We start from the raw sequence: 20,873 nt of genomic DNA on the forward strand, positions 1-20,873 counted from the left end.
TATTTGTTCCCTGCAATGCTCCCTTTTCATTTCCTTGCTCATGTCATAGCCATTCTGCCACGCTGGCTTCTTTCAAGTCACAGGATTAGAGGCCAGAATGTTTCCGGGCAAAAATACACATCAGCACAAAGAGATGATGAAGACAATGATGCGGATTGTCCTACCTCTTTAGGGAATGGGAGCCTCTTACTCCCTGGAGCCTTGCTCCAACACTCATCCTGATTTCTGGTGTACATTTCCTCCCTAGCCTTGAAGTTTCAGGATGGACTTCCAGGTGTGAGGGTCGTCAGCATTATCAATCTCCCTCCTTAACGCAGTGCTTACTCAGGTTCTTTTAGTCATTGTATTTCTAGGCAGGGCACCTCTAATCTTGGTTTTAGACTCCCTCAGATTAACAATTGCTCTTGGGAGAAATGTGCCTGGCTCTTCTTTTGTAATCGTACTTCTCCCCTTCGTACCTTCCTGCTTTACACCTCTTAACTCCAAGAATCGGGAATGAAGGCTGCTGCCCTCCCAAGAGTTTCTGTTGGAGAGCTGTGGTTGTTTTACTTGGGTGGGCGGCCGAGCTCCACAACAACCGCTCCTTCACTCCCCCTCCCCAAAGGGAGAGGTGGAGAAAATAGGATAAAAAGGGCTCAAGGTTTGAGATAACGACAGGGAGATCGCTCAATAATTATTGTGATGGGCAAAGCAGCCTCAACATAGGGAGATAGTAAGATTTATTGCCTATTACTATTTATTGCCTATTACTAACAAGCTAGAGGAGTGAGAAACAAAGAAAAGAAAACAAACATGCTTTCCTCCCATCTGGCCTCTTCAACCTCCTCCCCTCGAGCGGCCCAGGGGAATGGGGGATCGGGTGTTGTGGTCAGTCTATATCATTTGTCTCTGCCGCTCCTTCACAGTCACTCTCGTAACCTGCACGTTGGGGTCCCTCCCACAGGATGCAGTCCTTCCTGAACTGATTGTGCGTGGACCTCCCACAGGCAGCAGCTCTTCAAGAACTGCTCCAGATATGGGTCCGTACCACAGGGTCAATCCATCAGGAGCAAACTGCTCCAAAATGAGTCCCCCACAGGCAACAGCTCCTGCCAGGTCACCTGCTCTTACATAGGCTCCTCTCCACAGGCCACAGGTCTGGCCCGGAATCTGGGTCCGGCAGGGGTCCTCCACAGCCCGCAGCCTCCTTCAGTGCAGGTCCACCTGCTCCACCGTGGTCTCCTCCACCGGCTGCAGCATGGAACCCTGCTTCACCGTGGTACGCCATGGGCTGCAGAGGGACAGCCTTCTTCGCCACGGTCCACACCATAGGCCGTAAGGGAACTTGGGCTCCAGCACCTGGAGCACCTCTCCCCCTCCTTCTTCACTGACCATGGCGCCTGCAAGGCTCTTTCTCACGACTCACTCCCCCAGATGCTGTGTAGCAGCACCTTTTTTTTGTGTGTGTCCCTGTCTTAATTATGCTCACAGAGAGGTGCAAACAGCGTTGCTTATTGGATCTACTCTGGCCAGCAGTGGGCCCTTACCTAAAATGGGGCGTCTTCTAGATTCTTCTCGCAGAAGCCACCCCTGTGGGCCACTGCTACCACAACCTTGTCACATAAACCCACTACAAGAGCTTCAATAACAAAAGCACATGCTGAGTAATTGATACACATCTCTGTGCCTGCACAGCAGGCACAAGCACATATTTGGTAGGATTTCCCCAGGACACCCCACCCACCCTGCTCAGCAGCACGCATGCTCCGGGAGTCCTCACAAGGGCAGCCAGATGAGCAAGGGCACCAGACGTGCCCCTAACTCTGCCTGAGGCAGGATCAGAGTGGCAGGAGCACAGCACTGCCTGTGGAGGACAAGAGTATGGGAAGGGGGGACTGAGAACAGAGCTGTTGGTGTGCCACAACCTCGGTCTCCCCAGCTTGAGGCCAGGGTGGAGGGACAAAGCAATCATTGGCTTGGGACCAACCCAGGCACAGCCTAGCCTGCACAGCATCAGAATGGGATTTTTGGAGGGGTCCTGCAGGGCTTCTCCAGACCCACTTGGCTTCAGGACACAGTGATGCACACGTAATACCCTGAAAGACATTACACTTTTCACCACAGGAATGCTCCAGTGGGGAAGACGATACTTGTCCTGCGCTATTCCTGTCCTCTGCAGTGTTTTCAGGACAACTGAAAGATTCTGCATAAGCCCTTTCAGAGGAGAGAAAACAATCTTTGCATCGCCATTCACATTCCGTCGCCATTATACACACCAAGGCTGAATTTATCTGCGTCCTGCCCAGATTTAAAGGGGCCTCACATCACCCTCTAAAAGCTGTCCTGGCTGCCACCTATCCCTTTGACTTCTTTGGGACTCCCTCCTCTTTGTGGCTTTGGCAGGTGTGCTTGGAGGAGGGATGGGCAATACAAAACGTTTAGAGTGCTAATATACCATCAGCGCTTCATCCAGTTGGGCATTGGCCTGCACAAACATACCTTCCAGCAATTCAAAGGTTTGCTTCATCAACGGGGAGACAGGATCAAACCTTGGTTGTTGGTGATACGACAATTAGAGAGCGGGAACTCCTGGACATCCTTCTAAGACCTTGCCAATACCACACCTCTCAGTCACTCCTACAAAGACCAAATTCCTTAAGGGTACTCATCTCCTACAGGCATGAAGGAGATCCACATTAGGACCATATCTACCCACGTTTTTCCACTCCAAGACATCACATTTCTCCCTGTACATCTTCACGGAACATCGCAATAGAAAAGGAACATAAGGAGACTCAGATTAATTTGAAGCAAAAACTTTAATGAGTCTGAAGAAGGAATCAAAGCAGCACATGGAGGAAAGGATCCAGCCCATGCTGCCACAAGGACAGCTGTCAGTCAGACCCCCTTCACCACAATGGGAAGCACATCTTCCTGCCTCACATGGTGAGAGGAAGAACAAAGATGATGCTCTTGACTTGCTTCCAGATGAACTCATGGCACAGGACAGGATGAGACAACAAGGACTCATGCTGAAGAGAAGAAAGCACAAGAAGAAGATGTCTGCTGGCCGTGTTTCCAGACAGCGCAGGCTGGCACCCTGGCTTCCCTCTCTGCTCTGCAGGAGGCCACGAGGGTACTCAGGCCCTCTGGAAACTCTGGCCAGCAGCTTCGTCCTCAGTCCGGCACCGGGCTTCGGGCTTCGTGGTCGATGCTCTCACTGGACATCCTCGTGGGCTTTAGCAGGGCAGGCACCTTCTGCCGCTGTAGCGGCCACCAAAGCCAGAGAGGCCAAAGCCCCCGGAGGAGATGGGCACTCCCTCCTCACTCAGGATGCTACCAACGGCAGCTGAGGTGGTGGATCCCACAGCGGTGTTCTGGGGGAAGGAGCTGAGGATGGGGCCGGGCAGGGTCACCACCACGGGAGAGGGCTGGATCACCACACGGGAGTCCTGGCACTGCCGGACACAGGGCTCGTTGCAGCTGTTGGCAAGTGGGGTTGGCCCACAGGGACGGCACAGATCGTAGCACGACATGGCTGCGGGATGGAGGCGCACCTGGGAGAGAGAGTAGGGAAAGCACACGCAGCATGTCAGCAGTAGCCTGACAGCCTGCTGGCCAAGACAGAAGGCATAGTCTGGGGAACAGGGACACGGTCGACGAGGACAGAGAGAAGTCCCAGGGCCCCTGCAAAGACCGTCCTAGACCTCCTCCCACCTTCCCCCTCAGTGACAAGCAGAACAGCAACAGAGGGAGCAGAGTCAAGGAGCAAGGCCCACACCAAACGTACACGGAGCCAGAGCCTCGGTGGAGGCCAGAAGGCCAAGGGGAGAAGAGGAAGAGAGGAGTACGGAGAAGGCACTTGCAGCTCACCTTGTTCACCAAGGAGGAGGAGGCAAGAGAAGTGGATGAGGCAGCTTGCTGTTGAATGAGTTTTTATACTGTTCCAGACTGCCCCAGGCCCAGAGGCACCATTTGCACAAGTAATGTTTTTACTAGCAAGCTCATCTCACATGCAAAATATTGCAATTTAAGAATCTCTGGCATTTATTTGTTCCCTGCAATGCTCCCTTTTCATTTCCTTGCTCATGTCATAGCCATTCTGCCACGCTGGCTTCTTTCAAGTCACAGGATTAGAGGCCAGAATGTTTCCGGGCAAAAATACACATCAGCACAAAGAGATGATGAAGACAATGATGCGGATTGTCCTACCTCTTTAGGGAATGGGAGCCTCTTACTCCCTGGAGCCTTGCTCCAACACTCATCCTGATTTCTGGTGTACATCTCCTCCCTAGCCTTGAAGTTTCAGGATGGACTTCCAGGTGTGAGGGTCGTCAGCATTATCAATCTCCCTCCTTAACGCAGTGCTTACTCAGGTTCTTTTAGTCATTGTATTTCTAGGCAGGGCACCTCTAATCTTGGTTTTAGACTCCCTCAGATTAACAATTGCTCTTGGGAGAAATGTGCCTGGCTCTTCTTTTGTAATCGTACTTCTCCCCTTCGTACCTTCCTTCTTTACACCTCTTAACTCCAAGAATCGGGAATGAAGGCTGCTGCCCTCCCAAGAGTTTCTGTTGGAGAGCTGTGGTTGTTTTACTTGGGTGGGCGGCCGAGCTCCACAACAACCGCTCCTTCACTCCCCCTCCCCAAAGGGAGAGGTGGAGAAAATAGGATAAAAAGGGCTCAAGGTTTGAGATAATGACAGGGAGATCGCTCAGTAATTATTGTGATGGGCAAAGCAGCCTCAACATAGGGAGATAGTAAGATTTATTGCCTATTACTATTTATTGCCTATTACTAACAAGCTAGAGGAGTGAGAAACAAAGAAAAGAAAACAAACATGCTTTCCTCCCATCTGGCCTCTTCAACCTCCTCCCCTCGAGCGGCCCAGGGGAATGGGGGATCGGGTGTTGTGGTCAGTCTATATCATTTGTCTCTGCCGCTCCTTCACAGTCACTCTCGTAACCTGCACGTTGGGGTCCCTCCCACAGGATGCAGTCCTTCCTGAACTGATTGTGCGTGGACCTCCCACAGGCAGCAGCTCTTCAAGAACTGCTCCAGATATGGGTCCGTACCACAGGGTCAATCCATCAGGAGCAAACTGCTCCAAAATGAGTCCCCCACAGGCAACAGCTCCTGCCAGGTCACCTGCTCTTACATAGGCTCCTCTCCACAGGCCACAGGTCTGGCCCGGAATCTGGGTCCGGCAGGGGTCCTCCACAGCCCGCAGCCTCCTTCAGTGCAGGTCCACCTGCTCCACCGTGGTCTCCTCCACCGGCTGCAGCATGGAACCCTGCTTCACCGTGGTACGCCATGGGCTGCAGAGGGACAGCCTTCTTCGCCACGGTCCACACCATAGGCCGTAAGGGAACTTGGGCTCCAGCACCTGGAGCACCTCTCCCCCTCCTTCTTCACTGACCATGGCGCCTGCAAGGCTCTTTCTCACGACTCACTCCCCCAGATGCTGTGTAGCAGCACCTTTTTTTTGTGTGTGTCCCTGTCTTAATTATGCTCACAGAGAGGTGCAAACAGCGTTGCTTATTGGATCTACTCTGGCCAGCAGTGGGCCCTTACCTAAAATGGGGCGTCTTCTAGATTCTTCTCGCAGAAGCCACCCCTGTGGGCCACTGCTACCACAACCTTGTCACATAAACCCACTACAAGAGCTTCAATAACAAAAGCACATGCTGAGTAATTGATACACATCTCTGTGCCTGCACAGCAGGCACAAGCACATATTTGGTAGGATTTCCCCAGGACACCCCACCCACCCTGCTCAGCAGCACGCATGCTCCGGGAGTCCTCACAAGGGCAGCCAGATGAGCAAGGGCACCAGACGTGCCCCTAACTCTGCCTGAGGCAGGATCAGAGTGGCAGGAGCACAGCACTGCCTGTGGAGGACAAGAGTATGGGAAGGGGGGACTGAGAACAGAGCTGTTGGTGTGCCACAACCTCGGTCTCCCCAGCTTGAGGCCAGGGTGGAGGGACAAAGCAATCATTGGCTTGGGACCAACCCAGGCACAGCCTAGCCTGCACAGCATCAGAATGGGATTTTTGGAGGGGTCCTGCAGGGCTTCTCCAGACCCACTTGGCTTCAGGACACAGTGATGCACACGTAATACCCTGAAAGACATTACACTTTTCACCACAGGAATGCTCCAGTGGGGAAGACGGTACTTGTCCTGCGCTATTCCTGTCCTCTGCAGTGTTTTCAGGACAACTGAAAGATTCTGCATAAGCCCTTTCAGAGGAGAGAAAACAATCTTTGCATCGCCATTCACATTCCGTCGCCATTATACACACCAAGGCTGAATTTATCTGCGTCCTGCCCAGATTTAAAGGGGCCTCACATCACCCTCTAAAAGCTGTCCTGGCTGCCACCTATCCCTTTGACTTCTTTGGGACTCCCTCCTCTTTGTGGCTTTGGCAGGTGTGCTTGGAGGAGGGATGGGCAATACAAAACGTTTAGAGTGCTAATATACCATCAGCGCTTCATCCAGTTGGGCATTGGCCTGCACAAACATACCTTCCAGCAATTCAAAGGTTTGCTTCATCAACGGGGAGACAGGATCAAACCTTGGTTGTTGGTGATACGACAATTAGAGAGCGGGAACTCCTGGACATCCTTCTAAGACCTTGCCAATACCACACCTCTCAGTCACTCCTACAAAGACCAAATTCCTTAAGGGTACTCATCTCCTACAGGCATGAAGGAGATCCACATTAGGACCATATCTACCCACGTTTTTCCACTCCAAGACATCACATTTCTCCCTGTACATCTTCACGGAACATCGCAATAGAAAAGGAACATAAGGAGACTCAGATTAATTTGAAGCAAAAACTTTAATGAGTCTGAAGAAGGAATCAAAGCAGCACATGGAGGAAAGGATCCAGCCCATGCTGCCACAAGGACAGCTGCCAGTCAGACCCCCTTCACCACAATGGGAAGCACATCTTCCTGCCTCACATGGTGAGAGGAAGAACAAAGATGATGCTCTTGACTTGCTTCCAGATGAACTCATGGCACAGGACAGGATGAGACAACAAGGACTCATGCTGAAGAGAAGAAAGCACAAGAAGAAGATGTCTGCTGGCCGTGTTTCCAGACAGCGCAGGCTGGCACCCTGGCTTCCCTCTCTGCTCTGCAGGAGGCCACGAGGGTACTCAGGCCCTCTGGAAACTCTGGCCAGCAGCTTCGTCCTCAGTCCGGCACCGGGCTTCGGGCTTCGTGGTCGATGCTCTCACTGGACATCCTCGTGGGCTTTAGCAGGGCAGGCACCTTCTGCCGCTGTAGCGGCCACCAAAGCCAGAGAGGCCAAAGCCCCCGGAGGAGATGGGCACTCCCTCCTCACTCAGGATGCTACCAACGGCAGCTGAGGTGGTGGATCCCACAGCGGTGTTCTGGGGGAAGGAGCTGAGGATGGGGCCGGGCAGGGTCACCACCACGGGAGAGGGCTGGATCACCACACGGGAGTCCTGGCACTGCCGGACACAGGGCTCGTTGCAGCTGTTGGCAAGTGGGGTTGGCCCACAGGGACGGCACAGATCGTAGCACGACATGGCTGCGGGATGGAGGCGCACCTGGGAGAGAGAGTAGGGAAAGCACACGCAGCATGTCAGCAGTAGCCTGACAGCCTGCTGGCCAAGACAGAAGGCATAGTCTGGGGAACAGGGACACGGTCGACGAGGACAGAGAGAAGTCCCAGGGCCCCTGCAAAGACCGTCCTAGACCTCCTCCCACCTTCCCCCTCAGTGACAAGCAGAACAGCAACAGAGGGAGCAGAGTCAAGGAGCAAGGCCCACACCAAACGTACACGGAGCCAGAGCCTCGGTGGAGGCCAGAAGGCCAAGGGGAGAAGAGGAAGAGGGGAGTACGGAGAAGGCACTTGCAGCTCACCTTGTTCACCAAGGAGGAGGAGGCAAGAGAAGTGGATGAGGCAGCTTGCTGTTGAATGAGTTTTTATACTGTTCCAGACTGCCCCAGGCCCAGAGGCACCATTTGCACAAGTAATGTTTTTACTAGCAAGCTCATCTCACATGCAAAATATTGCAATTTAAGAATCTCTGGCATTTATTTGTTCCCTGCAATGCTCCCTTTTCATTTCCTTGCTCATGTCATAGCCATTCTGCCACGCTGGCTTCTTTCAAGTCACAGGATTAGAGGCCAGACTGTTTCCGGGCAAAAATACACATCAGCACAAAGAGATGATGAAGACAATGATGCGGATTGTCCTACCTCTTTAGGGAATGGGAGCCTCTTACTCCCTGGAGCCTTGCTCCAACACTCATCCTGATTTCTGGTGTACATCTCCTCCCTAGCCTTGAAGTTTCAGGATGGACTTCCAGGTGTGAGGGTCGTCAGCATTATCAATCTCCCTCCTTAACGCAGTGCTTACTCAGGTTCTTTTAGTCATTGTATTTCTAGGCAGGGCACCTCTAATCTTGGTTTTAGACTCCCTCAGATTAACAATTGCTCTTGGGAGAAATGTGCCTGGCTCTTCTTTTGTAATCGTACTTCTCCCCTTCGTACCTTCCTTCTTTACACCTCTTAACTCCAAGAATCGGGAATGAAGGCTGCTGCCCTCCCAAGAGTTTCTGTTGGAGAGCTGTGGTTGTTTTACTTGGGTGGGCGGCCGAGCTCCACAACAACCGCTCCTTCACTCCCCCTCCCCAAAGGGAGAGGTGGAGAAAATAGGATAAAAAGGGCTCAAGGTTTGAGATAACGACAGGGAGATCGCTCAATAATTATTGTGATGGGCAAAGCAGCCTCAACATAGGGAGATAGTAAGATTTATTGCCTATTACTATTTATTGCCTATTACTAACAAGCTAGAGGAGTGAGAAACAAAGAAAAGAAAACAAACATGCTTTCCTCCCATCTGGCCTCTTCAACCTCCTCCCCTCGAGCGGCCCAGGGGAATGGGGGATCGGGTGTTGTGGTCAGTCTATATCATTTGTCTCTGCCGCTCCTTCACAGTCACTCTCGTAACCTGCACGTTGGGGTCCCTCCCACAGGATGCAGTCCTTCCTGAACTGATTGTACGTGGACCTCCCACAGGCAGCAGCTCTTCAAGAACTGCTCCAGATATGGGTCCGTACCACAGGGTCAATCCATCAGGAGCAAACTGCTCCAAAATGAGTCCCCCACAGGCAACAGCTCCTGCCAGGTCACCTGCTCTTACATAGGCTCCTCTCCACAGGCCACAGGTCTGGCCCGGAATCTGGGTCCGGCAGGGGTCCTCCACAGCCCGCAGCCTCCTTCAGTGCAGGTCCACCTGCTCCACCGTGGTCTCCTCCACCGGCTGCAGCATGGAACCCTGCTTCACCGTGGTACGCCATGGGCTGCAGAGGGACAGCCTTCTTCGCCACGGTCCACACCATAGGCCGTAAGGGAACTTGGGCTCCAGCACCTGGAGCACCTCTCCCCCTCCTTCTTCACCGACCATGGCGCCTGCAAGGCTCTTTCTCACGACTCACTCCCCCAGATGCTGTGTAGCAGCACCTTTTTTTTGTGTGTGTCCCTGTCTTAATTATGCTCACAGAGAGGTGCAAACAGCGTTGCTTATTGGATCTACTCTGGCCAGCAGTGGGCCCTTACCTAAAATGGGGCGTCTTCTAGATTCTTCTCGCAGAAGCCACCCCTGTGGGCCACTGCTACCACAACCTTGTCACATAAACCCACTACAAGAGCTTCAATAACAAAAGCACATGCTGAGTAATTGATACACATCTCTGTGCCTGCACAGCAGGCACAAGCACATATTTGGTAGGATTTCCCCAGGACACCCCACCCACCCTGCTCAGCAGCACGCATGCTCCGGGAGTCCTCACAAGGGCAGCCAGATGAGCAAGGGCACCAGACGTGCCCCTAATTCTGCCTGAGGCAGGATCAGAGTGGCAGGAGCACAGCACTGCCTGTGGAGGACAAGAGTATGGGAAGGGGGGACTGAGAACAGAGCTGTTGGTGTGCCACAACCTCGGTCTCCCCAGCTTGAGGCCAGGGTGGAGGGACAAAGCAATCATTGGCTTGGGACCAACCCAGGCACAGCCTAGCCTGCACAGCATCAGAATGGGATTTTTGGAGGGGTCCTGCAGGGCTTCTCCAGACCCACTTGGCTTCAGGACACAGTGATGCACACGTAATACCCTGAAAGACATTACACTTTTCACCACAGGAATGCTCCAGTGGGGAAGACGATACTTGTCCTGCGCTATTCCTGTCCTCTGCAGTGTTTTCAGGACAACTGAAAGATTCTGCATAAGCCCTTTCAGAGGAGAGAAAACAATCTTTGCATCGCCATTCACATTCCGTCGCCATTATACACACCAAGGCTGAATTTATCTGCGTCCTGCCCAGATTTAAAGGGGCCTCACATCACCCTCTAAAAGCTGTCCTGGCTGCCACCTATCCCTTTGACTTCTTTGGGACTCCCTCCTCTTTGTGGCTTTGGCAGGTGTGCTTGGAGGAGGGATGGGCAATACAAAACGTTTAGAGTGCTAATATACCATCAGCGCTTCATCCAGTTGGGCATTGGCCTGCACAAACATACCTTCCAGCAATTCAAAGGTTTGCTTCATCAACGGGGAGACAGGATCAAACCTTGGTTGTTGGTGATACGACAATTAGAGAGCGGGAACTCCTGGACATCCTTCTAAGACCTTGCCAATACCACACCTCTCAGTCACTCCTACAAAGACCAAATTCCTTAAGGGTACTCATCTCCTACAGGCATGAAGGAGATCCACATTAGGACCATATCTACCCACGTTTTTCCACTCCAAGACATCACATTTCTCCCTGTACATCTTCACGGAACATCGCAATAGAAAAGGAACATAAGGAGACTCAGATTAATTTGAAGCAAAAACTTTAATGAGTCTGAAGAAGGAATCAAAGCAGCACATGGAGGAAAGGATCCAGCCCATGCTGCCACAAGGACAGCTGTCAGTCAGACCCCCTTCACCACAATGGGAAGCACATCTTCCTGCCTCACATGGTGAGAGGAAGAACAAAGATGATGCTCTTGACTTGCTTCCAGATGAACTCATGGCACAGGACAGGATGAGACAACAAGGACTCATGCTGAAGAGAAGAAAGCACAAGAAGAAGATGTCTGCTGGCCGTGTTTCCAGACAGCGCAGGCTGGCACCCTGGCTTCCCTCTCTGCTCTGCAGGAGGCCACGAGGGTACTCAGGCCCTCTGGAAACTCTGGCCAGCAGCTTCGTCCTCAGTCCGGCACCGGGCTTCGGGCTTCGTGGTCGATGCTCTCACTGGACATCCTCGTGGGCTTTAGCAGGGCAGGCACCTTCTGCCGCTGTAGCGGCCACCAAAGCCAGAGAGGCCAAAGCCCCCGGAGGAGATGGGCACTCCCTCCTCACTCAGGATGCTACCAACGGCAGCTGAGGTGGTGGATCCCACAGCGGTGTTCTGGGGGAAGGAGCTGAGGATGGGGCCGGGCAGGGTCACCACCACGGGAGAGGGCTGGATCACCACACGGGAGTCCTGGCACTGCCGGACACAGGGCTCGTTGCAGCTGTTGGCAAGTGGGGTTGGCCCACAGGGACGGCACAGATCGTAGCACGACATGGCTGCGGGATGGAGGCGCACCTGGGAGAGAGAGTAGGGAAAGCACACGCAGCATGTCAGCAGTAGCCTGACAGCCTGCTGGCCAAGACAGAAGGCATAGTCTGGGGAACAGGGACACGGTCGACGAGGACAGAGAGAAGTCCCAGGGCCCCTGCAAAGACCGTCCTAGACCTCCTCCCACCTTCCCCCTCAGTGACAAGCAGAACAGCAACAGAGGGAGCAGAGTCAAGGAGCAAGGCCCACACCAAACGTACACGGAGCCAGAGCCTCGGTGGAGGCCAGAAGGCCAAGGGGAGAAGAGGAAGAGAGGAGTACGGAGAAGGCACTTGCAGCTCACCTTGTTCACCAAGGAGGAGGAGGCAAGAGAAGTGGATGAGGCAGCTTGCTGTTGAATGAGTTTTTATACTGTTCCAGACTGCCCCAGGCCCAGAGGCACCATTTGCACAAGTAATGTTTTTACTAGCAAGCTCATCTCACATGCAAAATATTGCAATTTAAGAATCTCTGGCATTTATTTGTTCCCTGCAATGCTCCCTTTTCATTTCCTTGCTCATGTCATAGCCATTCTGCCACGCTGGCTTCTTTCAAGTCACAGGATTAGAGGCCAGAATGTTTCCGGGCAAAAATACACATCAGCACAAAGAGATGATGAAGACAATGATGCGGATTGTCCTACCTCTTTAGGGAATGGGAGCCTCTTACTCCCTGGAGCCTTGCTCCAACACTCATCCTGATTTCTGGTGTACATCTCCTCCCTAGCCTTGAAGTTTCAGGATGGACTTCCAGGTGTGAGGGTCGTCAGCATTATCAATCTCCCTCCTTAACGCAGTGCTTACTCAGGTTCTTTTAGTCATTGTATTTCTAGGCAGGGCACCTCTAATCTTGGTTTTAGACTCCCTCAGATTAACAATTGCTCTTGGGAGAAATGTGCCTGGCTCTTCTTTTGTAATCGTACTTCTCCCCTTCGTACCTTCCTTCTTTACACCTCTTAACTCCAAGAATCGGGAATGAAGGCTGCTGCCCTCCCAAGAGTTTCTGTTGGAGAGCTGTGGTTGTTTTACTTGGGTGGGCGGCCGAGCTCCACAACAACCGCTCCTTCACTCCCCCTCCCCAAAGGGAGAGGTGGAGAAAATAGGATAAAAAGGGCTCAAGGTTTGAGATAACGACAGGGAGATCGCTCAATAATTATTGTGATGGGCAAAGCAGCCTCAACATAGGGAGATAGTAAGATTTATTGCCTATTACTATTTATTGCCTATTACTAACAAGCTAGAGGAGTGAGAAACAAAGAAAAGAAAACAAACATGCTTTCCTCCCATCTGGCCTCTTCAACCTCCTCCCCTCGAGCGGCCCAGGGGAATGGGGGATCGGGTGTTGTGGTCAGTCTATATCATTTGTCTCTGCCGCTCCTTCACAGTCACTCTCGTAACCTGCACGTTGGGGTCCCTCCCACAGGATGCAGTCCTTCCTGAACTGATTGTGCGTGGACCTCCCACAGGCAGCAGCTCTTCAAGAACTGCTCCAGATATGGGTCCGTACCACAGGGTCAATCCATCAGGAGCAAACTGCTCCAAAATGAGTCCCCCACAGGCAACAGCTCCTGCCAGGTCACCTGCTCTTACATAGGCTCCTCTCCACAGGCCACAGGTCTGGCCCGGAATCTGGGTCCGGCAGGGGTCCTCCACAGCCCGCAGCCTCCTTCAGTGCAGGTCCACCTGCTCCACCGTGGTCTCCTCCACCGGCTGCAGCATGGAACCCTGCTTCACCGTGGTACGCCATGGGCTGCAGAGGGACAGCCTTCTTCGCCACGGTCCACACCATAGGCCGTAAGGGAACTTGGGCTCCAGCACCTGGAGCACCTCTCCCCCTCCTTCTTCACTGACCATGGCGCCTGCAAGGCTCTTTCTCACGACTCACTCCCCCAGATGCTGTGTAGCAGCACCTTTTTTTTGTGTGTGTCCCTGTCTTAATTATGCTCACAGAGAGGTGCAAACAGCGTTGCTTATTGGATCTACTCTGGCCAGCAGTGGGCCCTTACCTAAAATGGGGCGTCTTCTAGATTCTTCTCGCAGAAGCCACCCCTGTGGGCCACTGCTACCACAACCTTGTCACATAAACCCACTACAAGAGCTTCAATAACAAAAGCACATGCTGAGTAATTGATACACATCTCTGTGCCTGCACAGCAGGCACAAGCACATATTTGGTAGGATTTCCCCAGGACACCCCACCCACCCTGCTCAGCAGCACGCATGCTCCGGGAGTCCTCACAAGGGCAGCCAGATGAGCAAGGGCACCAGACGTGCCCCTAACTCTGCCTGAGGCAGGATCAGAGTGGCAGGAGCACAGCACTGCCTGTGGAGGACAAGAGTATGGGAAGGGGGGACTGAGAACAGAGCTGTTGGTGTGCCACAACCTCGGTCTCCCCAGCTTGAGGCCAGGGTGGAGGGACAAAGCAATCATTGGCTTGGGACCAACCCAGGCACAGCCTAGCCTGCACAGCATCAGAATGGGATTTTTGGAGGGGTCCTGCAGGGCTTCTCCAGACCCACTTGGCTTCAGGACACAGTGATGCACACGTAATACCCTGAAAGACATTACACTTTTCACCACAGGAATGCTCCAGTGGGGAAGACGATACTTGTCCTGCGCTATTCCTGTCCTCTGCAGTGTTTTCAGGACAACTGAAAGATTCTGCATAAGCCCTTTCAGAGGAGAGAAAACAATCTTTGCATCGCCATTCACATTCCGTCGCCATTATACACACCAAGGCTGAATTTATCTGCGTCCTGCCCAGATTTAAAGGGGCCTCACATCACCCTCTAAAAGCTGTCCTGGCTGCCACCTATCCCTTTGACTTCTTTGGGACTCCCTCCTCTTTGTGGCTTTGGCAGGTGTGCTTGGAGGAGGGATGGGCAATACAAAACGTTTAGAGTGCTAATATACCATCAGCGCTTCATCCAGTTGGGCATTGGCCTGCACAAACATACCTTCCAGCAATTCAAAGGTTTGCTTCATCAACGGGGAGACAGGATCAAACCTTGGTTGTTGGTGATACGACAATTAGAGAGCGGGAACTCCTGGACATCCTTCTAAGACCTTGCCAATACCACACCTCTCAGTCACTCCTACAAAGACCAAATTCCTTAAGGGTACTCATCTCCTACAGGCATGAAGGAGATCCACATTAGGACCATATCTACCCACGTTTTTCCACTCCAAGACATCACATTTCTCCCTGTACATCTTCACGGAACATCGCAATAGAAAAGGAACATAAGGAGACTCAGATTAATTTGAAGCAAAAACTTTAATGAGTCTGAAGAAGGAATCAAAGCAGCACATGGAGGAAAGGATCCAGCCCATGCTGCCACAAGGACAGCTGTCAGTCAGACCCCCTTCACCACAATGGGAAGCACATCTTCCTGCCTCACATGGTGAGAGGAAGAACAAAGATGATGCTCTTGACTTGCTTCCAGATGAACTCATGGCACAGGACAGGATGAGACAACAAGGACTCATGCTGAAGAGAAGAAAGCACAAGAAGAAGATGTCTGCTGGCCGTGTTTCCAGACAGCGCAGGCTGGCACCCTGGCTTCCCTCTCTGCTCTGCAGGAGGCCACGAGGGTACTCAGGCCCTCTGGAAACTCTGGCCAGCAGCTTCGTCCTCAGTCCGGCACCGGGCTTCGGGCTTCGTGGTCGATGCTCTCACTGGACATCCTCGTGGGCTTTAGCAGGGCAGGCACCTTCTGCCGCTGTAGCGGCCACCAAAGCCAGAGAGGCCAAAGCCCCCGGAGGAGATGGGCACTCCCTCCTCACTCAGGATGCTACCAACGGCAGCTGAGGTGGTGGATCCCACAGCGGTGTTCTGGGGGAAGGAGCTGAGGATGGGGCCGGGCAGGGTCACCACCACGGGAGAGGGCTGGATCACCACACGGGAGTCCTGGCACTGCCGGACACAGGGCTCGTTGCAGCTGTTGGCAAGTGGGGTTGGCCCACAGGGACGGCACAGATCGTAGCACGACATGGCTGCGGGATGGAGGCGCACCTGGGAGAGAGAGTAGGGAAAGCACACGCAGCATGTCAGCAGTAGCCTGACAGCCTGCTGGCCAAGACAGAAGGCATAGTCTGGGGAACAGGGACATGGTCGACGAGGACAGAGAGAAGTCCCAGGGCCCCTGCAAAGACCGTCCTAGACCTCCTCCCACCTTCCCCCTCAGTGACAAGCAGAACAGCAACAGAGGGAGCAGAGTCAAGGAGCAAGGCCCACACCAAACGTACACGGAGCCAGAGCCTCGGTGGAGGCCAGAAGGCCAAGGGGAGAAGAGGAAGAGAGGAGTACGGAGAAGGCACTTGCAGCTCACCTTGTTCACCAAGGAGGAGGAGGCAAGAGAAGTGGATGAGGCAGCTTGCTGTTGAATGAGTTTTTATACTGTTCCAGACTGCCCCAGGCCCAGAGGCACCATTTGCACAAGTAATGTTTTTACTAGCAAGCTCATCTCACATGCAAAATATTGCAATTTAAGAATCTCTGGCATTTATTTGTTCCCTGCAATGCTCCCTTTTCATTTCCTTGCTCATGTCATAGCCATTCTGCCACGCTGGCTTCTTTCAAGTCACAGGATTAGAGGCCAGAATGTTTCCGGGCAAAAATACACATCAGCACAAAGAGATGATGAAGACAATGATGCGGATTGTCCTACCTCTTTAGGGAATGGGAGCCTCTTACTCCCTGGAGCCTTGCTCCAACACTCATCCTGATTTCTGGTGTACATCTCCTCCCTAGCCTTGAAGTTTCAGGATGGACTTCCAGGTGTGAGGGTCGTCAGCATTATCAATCTCCCTCCTTAACGCAGTGCTTACTCAGGTTCTTTTAGTCATTGTATTTCTAGGCAGGGCACCTCTAATCTTGGTTTTAGACTCCCTCAGATTAACAATTGCTCTTGGGAGAAATGTGCCTGGCTCTTCTTTTGTAATCGTACTTCTCCCCTTCGTACCTTCCTTCTTTACACCTCTTAACTCCAAGAATCGGGAATGAAGGCTGCTGCCCTCCCAAGAGTTTCTGTTGGAGAGCTGTGGTTGTTTTACTTGGGTGGGTGGCCGAGCTCCACAACAACCGCTCCTTCACTCCCCCTCCTCAAAGGGAGAGGTGGAGAAAATAGGATAAAAAGGGCTCAAGGTTTGAGATAACGACAGGGAGATCGCTCAATAATTATTGTGATGGGCAAAGCAGCCTCAACATAGGGAGATAGTAAGATTTATTGCCTATTACTATTTATTGCCTATTACTAACAAGCTAGAGGAGTGAGAAACAAAGAAAAGAAAACAAACATGCTTTCCTCCCATCTGGCCTCTTCAACCTCCTCCCCTCGAGCGGCCCAGGGGAATGGGGGATCGGGTGTTGTGGTCAGTCTATATCATTTGTCTCTGCCGCTCCTTCACAGTCACTCTCGTAACCTGCACGTTGGGGTCCCTCCCACAGGATGCAGTCCTTCCTGAACTGATTGTGCGTGGACCTCCCACAGGCAGCAGCTCTTCAAGAACTGCTCCAGATATGGGTCCGTACCACAGGGTCAATCCATCAGGAGCAAACTGCTCCAAAATGAGTCCCCCACAGGCAACAGCTCCTGCCAGGTCACCTGCTCTTACATAGGCTCCTCTCCACAGGCCACAGGTCTGGCCCGGAATCTGGGTCCGGCAGGGGTCCTCCACAGCCCGCAGCCTCCTTCAGTGCAGGTCCACCTGCTCCACCGTGGTCTCCTCCACCGGCTGCAGCATGGAACCCTGCTTCACCGTGGTACGCCATGGGCTGCAGAGGGACAGCCTTCTTCGCCACGGTCCACACCATAGGCCATAAGGGAACTTGGGCTCCAGCACCTGGAGCACCTCTCCCCCTCCTTCTTCACTGACCATGGCGCCTGCAAGGCTCTTTCTCACGACTCACTCCCCCAGATGCTGTGTAGCAGCACCTTTTTTTTGTGTGTGTCCCTGTCTTAATTATGCTCACAGAGAGGTGCAAACAGCGTTGCTTATTGGATCTACTCTGGCCAGCAGTGGGCCCTTACCTAAAATGGGGCGTCTTCTAGATTCTTCTCGCAGAAGCCACCCCTGTGGGCCACTGCTACCACAACCTTGTCACATAAACCCACTACAAGAGCTTCAATAACAAAAGCACATGCTGAGTAATTGATACACATCTCTGTGCCTGCACAGCAGGCACAAGCACATATTTGGTAGGATTTCCCCAGGACACCCCACCCACCCTGCTCAGCAGCACGCATGCTCCGGGAGTCCTCACAAGGGCAGCCAGATGAGCAAGGGCACCAGACGTGCCCCTAACTCTGCCTGAGGCAGGATCAGAGTGGCAGGAGCACAGCACTGCCTGTGGAGGACAAGAGTATGGGAAGGGGGGACTGAGAACAGAGCTGTTGGTGTGCCACAACCTCGGTCTCCCCAGCTTGAGGCCAGGGTGGAGGGACAAAGCAATCATTGGCTTGGGACCAACCCAGGCACAGCCTAGCCTGCACAGCATCAGAATGGGATTTTTGGAGGGGTCCTGCAGGGCTTCTCCAGACCCACTTGGCTTCAGGACACAGTGATGCACACGTAATACCCTGAAAGACATTACACTTTTCACCACAGGAATGCTCCAGTGGGGAAGACGGTACTTGTCCTGCGCTATTCCTGTCCTCTGCAGTGTTTTCAGGACAACTGAAAGATTCTGCATAAGCCCTTTCAGAGGAGAGAAAACAATCTTTGCATCGCCATTCACATTCCGTCGCCATTATACACACCAAGGCTGAATTTATCTGCGTCCTGCCCAGATTTAAAGGGGCCTCACATCACCCTCTAAAAGCTGTCCTGGCTGCCACCTATCCCTTTGACTTCTTTGGGACTCCCTCCTCTTTGTGGCTTTGGCAGGTGTGCTTGGAGGAGGGATGGGCAATACAAAACGTTTAGAGTGCTAATATACCATCAGCGCTTCATCCAGTTGGGCATTGGCCTGCACAAACATACCTTCCAGCAATTCAAAGGTTTGCTTCATCAACGGGGAGACAGGATCAAACCTTGGTTGTTGGTGATACGACAATTAGAGAGCGGGAACTCCTGGACATCCTTCTAAGACCTTGCCAATACCACACCTCTCAGTCACTCCTACAAAGACCAAATTCCTTAAGGGTACTCATCTCCTACAGGCATGAAGGAGATCCACATTAGGACCATATCTACCCACGTTTTTCCACTCCAAGACATCACATTTCTCCCTGTACATCTTCACGGAACATCGCAATAGAAAAGGAACATAAGGAGACTCAGATTAATTTGAAGCAAAAACTTTAATGAGTCTGAAGAAGGAATCAAAGCAGCACATGGAGGAAAGGATCCAGCCCATGCTGCCACAAGGACAGCTGCCAGTCAGACCCCCTTCACCACAATGGGAAGCACATCTTCCTGCCTCACATGGTGAGAGGAAGAACAAAGATGATGCTCTTGACTTGCTTCCAGATGAACTCATGGCACAGGACAGGATGAGACAACAAGGACTCATGCTGAAGAGAAGAAAGCACAAGAAGAAGATGTCTGCTGGCCGTGTTTCCAGACAGCGCAGGCTGGCACCCTGGCTTCCCTCTCTGCTCTGCAGGAGGCCACGAGGGTACTCAGGCCCTCTGGAAACTCTGGCCAGCAGCTTCGTCCTCAGTCCGGCACCGGGCTTCGGGCTTCGTGGTCGATGCTCTCACTGGACATCCTCGTGGGCTTTAGCAGGGCAGGCACCTTCTGCCGCTGTAGCGGCCACCAAAGCCAGAGAGGCCAAAGCCCCCGGAGGAGATGGGCACTCCCTCCTCACTCAGGATGCTACCAACGGCAGCTGAGGTGGTGGATCCCACAGCGGTGTTCTGGGGGAAGGAGCTGAGGATGGGGCCGGGCAGGGTCACCACCACGGGAGAGGGCTGGATCACCACACGGGAGTCCTGGCACTGCCGGACACAGGGCTCGTTGCAGCTGTTGGCAAGTGGGGTTGGCCCACAGGGACGGCACAGATCGTAGCACGACATGGCTGCGGGATGGAGGCGCACCTGGGAGAGAGAGTAGGGAAAGCACACGCAGCATGTCAGCAGTAGCCTGACAGCCTGCTGGCCAAGACAGAAGGCATAGTCTGGGGAACAGGGACACGGTCGACGAGGACAGAGAGAAGTCCCAGGGCCCCTGCAAAGACCGTCCTAGACCTCCTCCCACCTTCCCCCTCAGTGACAAGCAGAACAGCAACAGAGGGAGCAGAGTCAAGGAGCAAGGCCCACACCAAACGTACACGGAGCCAGAGCCTCGGTGGAGGCCAGAAGGCCAAGGGGAGAAGAGGAAGAGGGGAGTACGGAGAAGGCACTTGCAGCTCACCTTGTTCACCAAGGAGGAGGAGGCAAGAGAAGTGGATGAGGCAGCTTGCTGTTGAATGAGTTTTTATACTGTTCCAGACTGCCCCAGGCCCAGAGGCACCATTTGCACAAGTAATGTTTTTACTAGCAAGCTCATCTCACATGCAAAATATTGCAATTTAAGAATCTCTGGCATTTATTTGTTCCCTGCAATGCTCCCTTTTCATTTCCTTGCTCATGTCATAGCCATTCTGCCACGCTGGCTTCTTTCAAGTCACAGGATTAGAGGCCAGAATGTTTCCGGGCAAAAATACACATCAGCACAAAGAGATGATGAAGACAATGATGCGGATTGTCCTACCTCTTTAGGGAATGGGAGCCTCTTACTCCCTGGAGCCTTGCTCCAACACTCATCCTGATTTCTGGTGTACATCTCCTCCCTAGCCTTGAAGTTTCAGGATGGACTTCCAGGTGTGAGGGTCGTCAGCATTATCAATCTCCCTCCTTAACGCAGTGCTTACTCAGGTTCTTTTAGTCATTGTATTTCTAGGCAGGGCACCTCTAATCTTGGTTTTAGACTCCCTCAGATTAACAATTGCTCTTGGGAGAAATGTGCCTGGCTCTTCTTTTGTAATCGTACTTCTCCCCTTCGTACCTTCCTTCTTTACACCTCTTAACTCCAAGAATCGGGAATGAAGGCTGCTGCCCTCCCAAGAGTTTCTGTTGGAGAGCTGTGGTTGTTTTACTTGGGTGGGCGGCCGAGCTCCACAACAACCGCTCCTTCACTCCCCCTCCCCAAAGGGAGAGGTGGAGAAAATAGGATAAAAAGGGCTCAAGGTTTGAGATAACGACAGGGAGATCGCTCAATAATTATTGTGATGGGCAAAGCAGCCTCAACATAGGGAGATAGTAAGATTTATTGCCTATTACTATTT

General features: G+C 52.7%; 5 protein-coding genes across 5 annotated transcripts; all 5 read right to left on the reverse strand.

Moving 5' to 3' along the window:
- Positions 1-2,785: 2,785 nt before the first annotated feature.
- LOC137845593 (feather beta keratin-like) lies at positions 2,786-3,980 on the reverse strand. Its single transcript, XM_068662939.1, has 2 exons — positions 3,853-3,980; positions 2,786-3,536 (listed from the first exon to the last, which is right to left on the reverse strand). The coding sequence occupies exon 2, from the start codon at positions 3,513-3,515 to the stop codon at positions 3,219-3,221; it is 297 nt and encodes a 98-aa protein (XP_068519040.1). The 5' UTR covers positions 3,516-3,536; positions 3,853-3,980; the 3' UTR covers positions 2,786-3,218.
- A 2,929-nt stretch (positions 3,981-6,909) lies between these two features.
- Positions 6,910-8,004, reverse strand: LOC137845603 (feather beta keratin-like). Its single transcript, XM_068662951.1, has 2 exons — positions 7,880-8,004; positions 6,910-7,563 (listed from the first exon to the last, which is right to left on the reverse strand). Exon 2 carries the CDS (start codon positions 7,540-7,542, stop codon positions 7,246-7,248), a length of 297 nt encoding a protein of 98 aa, XP_068519052.1. The 5' UTR covers positions 7,543-7,563; positions 7,880-8,004; the 3' UTR covers positions 6,910-7,245.
- Positions 8,005-10,839: 2,835 nt separating this feature from the next.
- LOC137845595 (feather beta keratin-like) lies at positions 10,840-12,034 on the reverse strand. Its single transcript, XM_068662941.1, has 2 exons — positions 11,907-12,034; positions 10,840-11,590 (listed from the first exon to the last, which is right to left on the reverse strand). Exon 2 carries the CDS (start codon positions 11,567-11,569, stop codon positions 11,273-11,275), a length of 297 nt encoding a protein of 98 aa, XP_068519042.1. The 5' UTR covers positions 11,570-11,590; positions 11,907-12,034; the 3' UTR covers positions 10,840-11,272.
- A 2,832-nt stretch (positions 12,035-14,866) lies between these two features.
- On the reverse strand, positions 14,867-16,061 carry LOC137845600 (feather beta keratin-like). Its single transcript, XM_068662947.1, has 2 exons — positions 15,934-16,061; positions 14,867-15,617 (listed from the first exon to the last, which is right to left on the reverse strand). Exon 2 carries the CDS (start codon positions 15,594-15,596, stop codon positions 15,300-15,302), a length of 297 nt encoding a protein of 98 aa, XP_068519048.1. The 5' UTR covers positions 15,597-15,617; positions 15,934-16,061; the 3' UTR covers positions 14,867-15,299.
- Positions 16,062-18,990: 2,929 nt separating this feature from the next.
- LOC137845604 (feather beta keratin-like) lies at positions 18,991-20,127 on the reverse strand. Its single transcript, XM_068662952.1, has 2 exons — positions 19,961-20,127; positions 18,991-19,644 (listed from the first exon to the last, which is right to left on the reverse strand). Exon 2 carries the CDS (start codon positions 19,621-19,623, stop codon positions 19,327-19,329), a length of 297 nt encoding a protein of 98 aa, XP_068519053.1. The 5' UTR covers positions 19,624-19,644; positions 19,961-20,127; the 3' UTR covers positions 18,991-19,326.
- Positions 20,128-20,873: the final 746 nt, after the last annotated feature.

This window comes from Anas acuta, chromosome 28 (genome assembly GCF_963932015.1).
Source record: "Anas acuta chromosome 28, bAnaAcu1.1, whole genome shotgun sequence".
Classification (NCBI taxonomy): Eukaryota; Metazoa; Chordata; class Aves; order Anseriformes; family Anatidae; genus Anas; species Anas acuta.